Source organism: Apaloderma vittatum, unplaced genomic scaffold (genome assembly GCF_000703405.1).
Source record: "Apaloderma vittatum isolate BGI_N311 unplaced genomic scaffold, ASM70340v1 scaffold1456, whole genome shotgun sequence".
In the NCBI taxonomy this organism is placed as follows: Eukaryota; Metazoa; Chordata; class Aves; order Trogoniformes; family Trogonidae; genus Apaloderma; species Apaloderma vittatum.
The window spans coordinates 96,255-109,047 of record NW_009719780.1 but is presented as its reverse complement, the minus strand read 5'-3'; the positions used below and the strand labels follow the sequence as shown (position 1 = coordinate 109,047).

Genomic DNA, 12,793 nt, shown 5'->3' with positions numbered 1-12,793 from the left:
TCCTGCATACTAATTAGTTCAGGCTCTGTTGTCCTTTAATAGAACACGATGCTCATGAATAAAAAAAACAAAAAAAAACCCCCAAAAATATAAAACCAGAAAGCAAATACAGAACAGGTTGTTTCCTCTGTCATTAAACTTGGTCCACACTGAGGTGAATGGGTGCCACTACTTTGTAACTACTAAAGTATCACAGCCCAACCAACAAGACTCAAACTCCACAACCATGGATGTAAAGTCTTGAAAGCGAGCATCATAACTTTAAGATGACCCCTCCAGGAGTCATCCCTTTGCGCCCAGGGCAAGCGCAATAGGGAAGGCCATATTCTTTACTCAGTCTTTCTGTCCACCTTTTGTGCTGAAGGGCAGAAGGCAGCTGAGAGGCAGAGAGATGAAGCACGGTGATCACACGGATTAAAGACGATAATTATGGGAGTGGAAAGCAAGCTCTGCAGGAACACTAGCTCCAAGGTCGTGGCCAGCTTCAATTGAAGGAGAAAATGAACTGCCACCAGAGGAAACGTCTGCTCCTCTGCCAAGCTGCCACCTTAGGCTTTATGCCGGAGAAATGATCAACGGCAGCCGGCAGCCTTTGGTTCTGTGCATCCAAGAAGATCTAAAGACACTCGTGACTGAAGATCAGTTGACTATGTAAAGCACCAAGTAACTTCCCGGGATCTGCAGCCACTAAAAATATATCTAAGTATTGTCCGTGCGCCCCAGGAGCTGCACAACCCACATTAGCCTGTAAGGGAAACACAGGCAAGCCAGAGTGACAGGAGCAGGCAGGTCACAGGGGTCCAGGTAATTAAAGACACTCATAAAAAGGAAACCCAAAGAAATCAAAGGATGGAACGAATGATCCAGAAAAAGCCTTTACAAATAGGCACTTCAGTTAAGCTCTAGCTGTAGCTCAGTGGGCTAAAAGAGGTACCCATTTCTGTGGGCACCAGTTGAAAGTCACCATTATCACTGGGAATACAAATGGGGTGAGATCATTCTGTTCTGTTGTCGATACATACGAAAAAAAAATCCAAAATAAAATAACAGCAGAGAGCCTAGCAGGACAGGGGCATGCTGGCTGGAGAGAGACCAAGGAAGGAACAGACTGCAACTAGCTGAATGATGCTGTTTGAGGTACTGAGATGTATCGAGAGCACTTGCCCACAATATTCTGGGTTTATGCCAGTGCAGTTAGTTCCTTCCCACACAACGGTTTTGTGGGGTTTCAGGCTTTTTCTTTTTCTTCTTTTTTTTCAAGAGAAGAAAATTCAGATAAGCTATAAGGGGATTCCAGACGATGGTGACAAAAGGAGAAGATTTATCTCAGAAAACATGAGTGCATTAAGAAACCTCCATCATCTGGACTTGCAAGCACTCAAGCATCCCCAGAACCAGATAAGCCTTTCCCTTCCTGCTTGTTGAACTCCCTATGGCTCTTCTCCCCACTTGGAGCCCCACAGAAGCAGAGATCAGGTATCAGCATCCATGCAGAATGCGGTCAGTGGAGCACAGGGCCCCAAGTCTCTTGACCATCACCAACCACAAGCCAGGTGCTAGTCAAGAGTCCCAAGGAATGGAAATTTTTCTGGAAATTCAGTCTTGTCAGCTAATTCCAAAGGAAACAAGGGATCAAAGCAATGACTGAAAGGGCAATGGTATTTACACAAGAAAGACCAGGAGCACAAGCTCAGTCTGTATCAATATTAGCAATGACTAAATTCAATCTGTCAACAACAGGAGCTCTGGAATACCGGGGAGCTGCTGCAAAGCCTGCGTTTCAGAGACAGTCGATACTGAAAAGAAAAATAAACTACAAAAGCAACAAAAATCCCAAAATGCAGCTAGCAAGCATGAGCAGCCCCAGCAGCTCCAAAAACCCAACGGTCCCTTGCCTCATCCATTTTCCCTTCCCTCCAAATTCTTCCAGTAAAAATTTTTCAGGCCAAGATGTTGTTGCAAGGATGTAGCAAATTGCTTCCATCTGAGAGCAAAGATTTAACATGTGCTCAAGTACTAACTTACTCTGAGTAAGCTATTTTCACTTGCTTTCCTCTGACTCACAATACTCTACGCTGAAATTATACACTAAAATTCCTCTACTGCTGTATCTTCAGAAAAGGTCTTGATGTGAAAATGGCATGGAAGCCTAAAACTTGTTTACTTCATTGCTCTTTAAAATTATCTTTTCCAAGAATTCTTTTTTAATCACACTTATAAACCTGGGTTATTCCAGTTCACTGCTGAAGCGTATTATCAACATGTACTTTCCTCTTAGTTAATCAGGAAACATAAGCAACACTTTGCAGGTTCAAGAAACTATTAAGAGAAACTCAGCAAGTTTATTATACATATACATCACAGATAATAAAATTACTTATAAACACTTCTATATACATTTCATGCAGTTCAGGAAAAAAGATGCAAAGATTGGAAAACAACTGAAACCAGCAAATGCACCCTTTGAACTGGGCTGTTTCCTCTACTTTTTATTTTTCCAGAAGAAAAGCACATGATAAAAACCCTCACATTTCTGTTCTGCTGGTTACCACCCAAATACGCATTTTCTCTTGCATTGGTAATACAGCAGCATTAACAGTGCAGTCAAAAATTTGTTTGCTGAGCTGTACTTGGGTTAGATCCTGCTTTGTGATACAAAGCCCCAGTAGTGCAAAGCAGATATTATGCCAGCTTATCTAGGCGGTGGAGGGCAACCCTCCTGTGTAGGATACCCACCGGTCTCACCAGAAAAATGATGTTCAGGCAGGCAAGTGATAAGAATACATAAAACCACGGCCTGAAGAATAATTTGTTATTACCTATACCAGAAGCCCTTCTAAATGCAGATTATTCTGTCTGCCTCATGAGGACAGACAAAGTCTGTGTGTATGATACCAAGTGGTAACCTGTGTGCACCATACCACTGCCCCACAGGGTCTGGCTAGCTTGGATGTGATGCACACCAGCACCGAGACTCAATTTTGTTCAAACAGCCAGTGCCAAAATTTGCCCTAGTTACGACTTGCACAGCACCATTGAAGGTAAGGAGATGGCTGCCGTGCAGCAGGAGGCAGAATTTGGTGCCAGGTCTCAGTAAATGACAAAAACAGAACAGGAAATGATACAGTACAGACAAACTCCTTCAGCAAAATATTTCCCATGTCTTGCTATCACCAGCCTAACGTCAGCCCTCTCCTAGAGAGTGCAGAGACCAGGAGATTGGGCAGCTGACACTACTGGAAGATCTCAGCACCTTACTGCCTACACACCATCACGACACTAGAGGATGAACATCCTCTGCTGTGTGACAACAGCTAACAACTACTGAACATTCAACAGTCAAGTAGCAGACGTGTCCCCTATCCATTGTCTCCGTGACTTAACTCGCAGAGGCAGGAGAAAGATTAAAACGGAAAATGACAATATAGTCTGAAAAGTAACTACATAAAAGTGTCATCACCTCATCCAGCAAGCCTGCTCCTTGTTTGTTTTCAGTCAGAGGCAGGAAATATAATACTTGTCTCTGGTGGCAGCTCAGCAGAGCGAGTAGCCTCTCCAAGGGGGTCCCCTGGATCCCATTCCTTGCCTGCAGGAGAGATCAACCTAAAGATGAGGTGACATGGTCTGGCATCTTCCACTGCTCAGCAGGCCAAACCCAGTCCCCTTTTCAGATCTCGAGAAGACAGTACAGGACAGCACATTTGAAGAATAGCCCTCAGCACACTGAGTTGTGCTGAACTGAATCACAGAGAAACCACAAATCTAAAGCTTTCCTGTGTAATGCTCACAGAAATGCTTCTCTGAATGGACCTCACTTTTAAAAAACAAAGTAACACATGGGGAAAACAGTGATGCAGAAAAGAGCTATTCAGGCACAGAGGTGGATGTGCAGCTTGTTCTGGTCTCTTTTGGTATTCGTGATGACAGAAGCCATGAACTTCAAGTAAGCATCTAAACATGCATTGTATAATTGCAATATAAAACAGATTCTAGTTCTCTCTCGTGCAAAGTTATGGCAGTGCAGGCTAACAAGTGCACAGGATACCTAACTAAAATTACTAGTAGTGTTTAGTTCTAATATAAGTAGCTAGTACAAAGAGAACAGTAGTAATGTCTAGGCACTTAAAAGTTGACAGAGAATTCAAGAGTGCTTTTCCATGCTGCCTGAAAAATATATCATCCAGTCTACAGTGGTATCAAATGCTTATTTCTAGGACTTAGAAACGTGATAATAAGAGAAATAAAGTGATCTGCATGCAGGTTAGCCTTTCTGTGAGCTATCTGCATGTCAAGAACAGAATCATAGAATCATAGACTTGTCAGGGTTGGAAGGGACTTTAAAGAACATCCAGTTCCAATCCCCCTGCCATGGGCAGGGACATCCCCCACTAGATCAAGCTGCCCAGAGCCCCATCCAGCCCGGCCTTAAAAAATTCCAGGGATGGGGCTTCCACCACCTCTCTGGGCAACCTGTTCCTCATGGTGAAGAACTTCTTCCTAACGCCTATATTCTGCAAATATCCAATAACATCCAATATCTGCAAACTTCATTAATATAAATACGAGGAGGGAGAGAAGAGCATTCACCCAGAAGAAGCATCAAAATCAGTCTGCGATGATTAAGCCCATGACAAAATGAGCAAGACAACGACCAAGAAAAGGATTTTTGTAGGTATTCCCATTGCTCCTCCCTAGAGTTAATTATCCAGATGTAGAAAATGCAGGACAACCTGGGAAGACAAAAACTAAGCTTGCTTCCCAAGCCTTGCCACCATTAATACTCATGACTCCCGACACTGAAAAGTCAGGTTAAAGTGTATGGTACCTGTCAGAGCACGGTACTTGCCACGGGATAGCTGTTTTCTGCTGACTGAGAACAAGGGGAGACAGCTCATAGCCCCAAGACCTCAGGCTGCCCTGGTAACCGCTAGGACTCCAGTAGCGTATGCCACCTGCAGATCTGTGTCCCCTTTGATTCCTTCATCTCCTGCCAATGACTTTGCTCTTCCTCTCCGCTGCTGTTCTGACCCATAGAAATCCAGCCGATCATCTCTTTGCGTTTCATGCTGCGTCTGTTGTATATGGAGATCATTAGAGTGACATCAGAGAGCTGGAAAAGGGCAACCTGGAAGATGAAAGTTTCTTTGTAGACAGGGTTGGGCTGTCCTCGACGGATGGAGGTCTTGCAGCGAGACATCTCCTGACCCACAGAGTTGAGCAGGCAAAGCTTTCCGTAGGTGTCTAGGACAAAAAAAAAAGATGAAATAATGTCTCACACAGGTGACAGACTAAAAGAAAGCCCCAAGCAGTCAAAAAACACAAAAAAAACCCTCTAAGTAGAGCAGCTTTGTCTGCAGTGAATAACAGTTGAGAGTTGGATTGCTCTCCTTAGTAAAATCAATGGGATGAGAAGCAGTAGGTGAAAGCACCTCTCGGACTGCCTCATACTGAGCTGGGAAGAAAAAGGAAGGAAACTGTTTCAGCCCTACTCTCATGAAGAGAGTAGGAAATCTGGTTCCCAAGCCTAGCAAACCTGTTGTAAGACTAACCAAAACTATGAGCATCTCTCACATCAAATGGTATGTCTCTACCTTCCCTTCTTCTTCCTCACAGCCAAGCTTCATTTGGGCCATCTTACCAGGGCTTCCCTTGGCTGCACTTGCCTCTCCACCACTCTCCTTTGGAAGAATGCTTCTATGACCTATTATGTCAATAACTAACAAAAATGGTCCTGAAAAGAGGAAAAGGAAACGTGTAGATACAGTGAAATGATTCAATCTCACATAACAGTTTCAAAGATTTTTCCAAATCATCATCTTACTTTTTTTGGTGGACTCAAGGTCAATTTTATTCACTATTTAAGTCAATAAAAGGAGTAAAAATGCTTAGTAGTTACAGGGAAGGGATAGTCTGAGTCAGTGTTCCTATAAATCGACCCTTAAAATGTGTTTGGCTCCTCTATTAATTAGTTCACTTCTGTTATGTGGTCGCTAAAACTGTAGTCTCAGGCAGAGCCCTGTGGTCCCAGCTGTCCGCAGGCCCAGCTCAGTGTAACTTTTCACCTTGCTTTGCACATCATGGTAGCAGATGACTTGGCTTAGAAAAGTCCTCCCCGAACCCCTTTGTAATCTGTGCCTGGGTTTCTGCAAGTGAGTATTATTTCAGAGCGTGCTGAAGATGGGAAATAAATAACAAGCCTCCATCTCCTGTCTACAGCATGTCTATCCTCTTCTGTTCCCGTTTGATGTGCTATTTTACACACTTATCTACGGAGCAACACAAGGTGTGAAATTACGCTTCAGGTGTGAAAACACTTCTGTGTCTCCAAAGCAGGGCTTTCCGCTCCTCTCAAACTGTTCCACCGAAAAAGCTGTCAGGAGACTGACAATCGAGGAGCAAATTGTGAGCCCTCACATCTGCACAGTTATCGAGCCACTGCAGGGAGAGTTCAGCCCAGTCATTAGCTGGGGCTGCCAGCTTGGCTCCCGGCGTAACACTGGAGTTGAAGTAGATCTTACTAACAAAGACCTACTACTCATTAGACAGAAAAGCACAACTCTGACACGAAATAGTTCCCTGATTGTATCTGGGAAGGAAAGAAGTGCTTTCTCAGGAGGCAGACTAATCCCCACAGTAATATTCAATGTTGTCTGAGGGACTGAAATCTCAACTTCAGACCCATCAGAAACACAAAGCCCAAGAGAGGACTCTCTCTTCTAGCTCGACTCAGTGTGAAACCACACAAGATAACTACCAGACACAATCTCTTGCAGTACTCAGAGAGATGTCACTTCGTGTTGCGCTGACAAACCATAACATGCACTGAAGCATTCCTCATGGGGAAGACCTGGCTGCTGGTCTGGAGCTGCTGGGAATTCCCTGGAAATAAAAGCAAGTGGAGAGGAGGGGCTTTATGGATTTTTTTAATGCATTCCCTCTCTCTTTTTTTTTTTTTGTGAGGAGCAGATTTTAAAACAGTGAAAAATCTCTGCCAGGCTGATATTTAAAAACAAACAAGCAGCTAATTAGTATAATCTCCTGTTTGAATTTTTGAATTTTGCTTTCAAATTGAAAGCTTACATTTTCTACATAATTTTAACGCATTTCCCAAACCAATCCCATTTACAGGCAGAAAGGGGCTCGTTTCTGCTGACACACAGAAGAGGTGAGTGCTGACACCTAAGAATTCATGAAGGTGAGACCCTCCAGATTTACTTCTGGCCCAGAACCTCCCGTTTTCTCTTGATATATCGTCAATGTCATATCGCTTTCATTGCCCTCTGAGAACTGCTTTGCTGCGGGTGAGGACATTCATCTGGTATCACTGTAGGGGCTGGGAACGGTCACCCACACATGCCTGTGTGTCTCTTCTTCTGACAAGACAAGGAGAGGAATGAGGTCTACCTGTTCCACTACAGACAATTGAGGTTTTAACACTAAAGCAAGTGCCACAGCTAAAACACCTCATAGGAGGCTGTTTCAGGATGTCTCAGTTAATTTTCCAGGCAATGAACAGATGAGTTTCTTGCAGTTATAAAGTCTAGGATGTCACATCCCTGACTGAGGCCTCACCTTCTGCAAGCGAGGAGTAACTTAGATAGCTTTAAAGAAAACCAAGCATTGCGTGACCAGAGACTTAAACCCAACAAAGTCAGAAAATTAGGCTTCTTCTTTAATACATGCCAGATCTGCCACATAACTCTGCACCAAGGCCTTGTCTATACAGTACTAAAGTCAGCAGAGATTCTGCCCGCATCATCTGTATCAGGTGAAAGCGAGCAGGCTAGAAGGAGACTCTGCTCAAGGCAGAGCTACTACCATCAGGATCCTATTCAGGCACAAAAACAGTGCAAGTGACAACTAAACCAGGCTGCTAATTCTTTCTCAGATTTATTCCACTGGGTGTATTTTACCAGCCAAAAGAATCAAGCTTGCCTGAACAGAAATAAAAGAGTAGGTGTGGATAATATATTTAGCAGCTGAAATTTGCTTTGCAGAGCTGGTATGTATGAGGCTGAGCTGTTATTCTGCTTCAGTAACTACACTTCAAGATTGTGGTTTTTCCCTTACTGCATTGTGCTCCTTGCAGCATCTTTTTGGGTGTCTTACCAGGAAATACTTCCTGATTTTTCTTGTGGTCCAGCCTGGTCCTCTGAGATGGAAAGCTCTGCCCTCCAGCCAAGTTTGCCAAAGAAAATCCATCCCCAGATACACAATGAAATTAGTGGGACTACTGCAAGGACAAACTTGAAAATTTACTGAGGAATATATGTGTAAGAGCATCTATTCATTATGAAAGCAAACACTTTCCATCGCATTACATGCTCAGATTCATTAATGGCCTCATTATTGTGCTATCTCAGAGCTCTACGATCTTCAGTGTGTTTACTTTCCTGTCACCTCCATCATGCACAAAAGGAGAAGAGAGATTAAGGCTTACATTCTTTAAAATGCCTAAGCCCTACCTTCTACTTAGGCACCTATCTCACTGATACAAAGAAGAGTGAGAGCTCTTAATATCCGGGAGTGTCTGAGCCTGCAGCTTGCCTGCAGTTACACAAAAGTCTGCGAAGAAGCAAGAACAAAGTCTAATTTTGCCAAGACCAATTTTAGCACTGCATCCACAAGGCTCTCCTTTCGATATAGGTTTTGGAACAGAAATTCTTGCTACAGATAATTTTTACTCTAAACTCATCTTTCATCTCTGGTATGAGTGGATTGAACTATGTTCACGCATACATAAAATATCGACACCTCTGCATTTAATATCAGAGTGAAAGCACTAAATCAAGGAGTGCTGTAAGAACACAGACACATTTTGGGCCAGCACTGCATAATTTTACTCTGGAGGTTTGGCCAAACTTCTCCTCGTGCAGACTCTTCTGTCTCCTTCAAGACTTCCCCAACCATAAAACACCTCTTGAGAGCTCATCTGCAAAGGCAATCAGTTTATCCACGATTCTTCTAATGACCCGTTTCTGTCATCATCCTTCTAAGGGAACTAACTGATAATGACAACTCAGGGGAATAATCAACTATAATTTATACGCTCCCATTTTTGGAGCAAGAACCACAGAGTGCATTCTGCTTTCATTTACCCTAAGCTCTGCCATTATTAATAAAGCTGACCCGTAATAAAAAATACTGCAAATACAAAAGTGTCTAACCCCCTGCTTGAATTTATGTTTAGAAAGGAAATAAACAACCAAAGATTCCTGACCCCTCGGGTCTGTGGACTGCAGGGTACAACACGGTGCCGTACAGACTTCCCCACCCGTGCTCCAGGCTAGCTAGCTCATTTCCAAAAGCAGCATAACCATGTCAGCATGCTGCAATCCAGACTAATAACAGCAGCAGTAAAATAAAGCCTTGGGCCTAGAGCTTGATTTCACCCAGCTGGCATGCCCACACTCTTAGCCTACACAATAAACGGCAGCATCACGTGGCAAAGCAGCCCCAGAGCTTGACTCTGTGCTATTCTCTACAGAGCAGCTCAATGTGAGGTCTCAGTTTGAGACCCAGACAACCACTGCTCCATCAGTCACTCCTTTCCCTCTCCATTAAATGAGCCGTGGGGCAGGAATATTCTGAATCTGGCTGACTGCGGCTGAGTTGGGAAGAGAGCAGGGAGCAGAATTAGACCCAACCTTTTGTTCCCAACAAACATCCTGAAAGTCCGAGTAAGGCCAGAGGCATCTTGTGGACTACTCTACGAATCATACAAGAGCTGAAAGCTTCCTACTACACTGCTGGGGAGCCAACTTTTCTTCCCCTGTTCCATCAAGCCTCTGCTGCTCAGGTCTCCTCTCTCGTGGCTGGTAGCTCTCATGCAACAGAAAAGCTGGGATCTGGCAAACTTCACAACACGTGAGTCATCAGAGAACAGATCAGCAGCACCTTTAATTTAAAATGCAGCAGAAAGGAGTGCACTGCTCCCTGGAAGTGCTGTTTGGCCTGAGGGGAAGGAATCGCCAACATCAGTGACTTGTTTCATACAAGGAGATGGGCTGCAGTGGGGCAGGAGACCCTGGAAGTAATGCTCAGTTCTCTCAGGAAGGAAAGCTGCTTCTAGAGAACCTCTGAGCTCAGCTCATAGAAGATCATAGAATCATTCAGATTGGAAAAGACCCTTAGGCTCATTAGGGGGCCGGTTAGCTCAGTCAGTTGAGCGTGGCGCTAACAACGCTGAAGTCATGGATTCGATTCCCGTCCAGTCCCCATGTGTTGCCCGATCTAGTCGATAGGTGGCACCCCTGGCGGCAGGGAGGCTGGATTAAATGATCTCTAAGGTCCCTTCCAGCTTAGGCCGTTCTATGATGATTCTATGAGTGCAACCACTAACTCTGCCCTACAAAGCTCAGCCCTAAACCGTATGCCCCAACACCACATCTAAATGATCTTTAAACACCTCCAGGGAAGGTGACTCAACCACCTCCCTGGGCAGCCTATTCCAATGTCTGACTACTCGTTCTGTGAAATATTTTTCCTAATGTCCAGTCTAAACCTATCCTCTTGCAGTTTGAAGCCATTCCCTCTAGTTCTACTACGAATTACCTGCAAGAAGAGACCAGCACCAGCCTCTCTACAATGTCCTTTCAGGTAGTTGTAGAGAGTGATGAGGTCTCCCCTCGGCCTCCTCTTCTTCAAACTAAACAGTCCCAGCTCCTTCAGTCGCTCTTCATAAGATTTATTTTCTAGGCCCTTCACCAGCTTTGTTGCCCTCCTCTGTCCTCGCTCCAGCACCTCGACATCTCTCTTGCACTGAGGTGCCCAAAACTGAACACAATACTCAAGGTGAGGCCTCCCCAGTGCGAGTACAGAGGGACAATTCCCTCCCTACTCCTGCTGGTCACACTGTTTCTAATACAGGCCAGGATGCCAATGGCCTTCTCTGCCACCTGGGCACACTGCTGGCTCATATTCAATCACTTGTTGATTAGAACCCCCAGGTCCCTTTCTGCCAGGCAGCTTTCCAGCCACACAGCCCTAAGCCTGTAGCGTTGTAGGGGGTTGTTGTGGCCCAAGTGCAGGACCTGGCACTTGGCCTTGTTGAAGCTCATCCCATTAACATCAGCCCATTGATCCAATCTATCCAAGTCTCCCTGCAGAATCTCCCTACCCTTGTGCAGATCAACACTCCCACCTAACTTGGTGTCATCTGTGAATTTACTGATTATGTCCTTATCAAGATCATTAATAAAGATGTTAAACAGAAATGGTCCCAACACCGAGTCCTGAGCAACACCACTTGTGACCGGCCGCCAGCTGGATTTAACTCCACTGACCACCACCTTTCGGGCCCGTCTGTACAGACAGTGCTTTTATGCAGCAGATCCTTGGCGATCCTCCTCTGCTGCCACAACACTCCATGTCCACTCCATTTCACAGTGCCAGCCTTGACCTGGGACACATGTAAGGCTGCTAAGTCACCTACCAGTGCCCTGCACCTTCCAGCCCTCAGGAGGTGCAGCTTTAGTCCAGGCTTGCACAGCTAAAGCAGAACACAGACACCTCTCCAGATGGACAAGATGACTCTCCTCTAATAAGAGCATTTCAACACTTTCCACAACACTAATCAGGCTTTATGCATTTCTGCTGCCTCAGAGAAGGGGTGGGAGCTTTAAATGAGAGCATATCAGAAAGCATGAACACACATCTTGGCAACAGCAATAGTAGCGGCATGATACAAGGATACTTAAGCTCAGCTTTTCTCACCTCCAGCAGTGGTGTCCCCAGGCATGGCTTTACCATGCAGCCTGCCATCAGCTCTCCTGCAAACACACTGCTCTGTACAGTCACTGCAGTTTTACACTAAACATTCTGCTCCAAATGAAATTTGAAATTAGGAGAACTCTACGCTGGAAGCAATGGCTTTGTCTTTTGCTTATTTTGGAGGGGGGGGAAAAAGGCAGTAATTTTTTTTTGCTGTCCACAGCTATAGCAGTAGGAGAGACAGAACCATATGATCCACTTCAAATCATAGAATGGTTTGAGTTGAAAGGGACCTTAAAGATCATCTCATTCCACCATCCCCCCAAGCCACAGGCAGGGACACCTTCCACGAGACCGGGTTGCTCAAAGTCTCATCCAGCCTGGTCTTGACACTTCCACGGATGAGGAATCCACAGATTTTCTGGTCAACTCATTCCAGTGTCTCACCACCCTCATAGTAAAGAATTTATTCCTAATGTCTAATCTAAATCTACCCTACTCTAGCTTAAAACTATTGCCCCTTGTCCTATCACCACAAGGCCTTATAAAAAGTCACTCTCCAGCTTTCCTGTAGCCCCTTCAGGTACTGTAACGTGCTGTAAGGTCTCCCCAGAGACTTCTCTTCTCCAGGCTAAAGAGACCCAACTCTCCCAGCCTGTCCTCATAGGAGAGGTGCTTCAGCCCTCTGATCATCTTTGTGGCCTCCTCTGGACCTTCTCCAGCAGATCCATGTCCTTCTTGTTCTGTGAGCTCCAGAATTGGACACAGTAGTCCAGGTGGAGTCTCACAAGAGCAGAGTAGAGGGGCAGAATCACCTCACTTGACCTGGTGGCCATGCTGCTTTCGATGCAGCCCAGGATATAGTTGGCTTTTTGGGCTGCCAGTGCACACTGCCAGCTCATGTTAAGTGCTTCATCCATCAGCACCCCCAAAGCCTTCTCTGCAAGGCTCCTATCAATCCACATGTCACCCAGCCTGTATCTGTGCTTGAGATTGTCCCAACCCAGGTGCAGGAAAAGGCCTTGTTGAACTTTATGAGGTTGGCAGGGGGCCACCTCTCTAGCCTGTCCCCGTGGCTCCT

At 45.1% G+C, this 12,793-nt stretch overlaps 1 protein-coding gene across 1 annotated transcript in view; it reads right to left on the bottom strand.

Annotated features, from left to right (window-relative positions):
- Positions 1-4,823: 4,823 nt before the first annotated feature.
- The window catches only part of SYT16 (synaptotagmin XVI), a 39,169-nt gene continuing 31,199 nt past the window's right edge, over positions 4,824-12,793 (bottom strand). Inside the window, exon 5 of the mRNA XM_009870754.1 lies at positions 4,824-5,241. Coding sequence (XP_009869056.1) covers positions 4,928-5,241 — 314 coding nt within the window. The 3' untranslated portion in view covers positions 4,824-4,927. The remainder of the gene's footprint in view (positions 5,242-12,793) is intronic.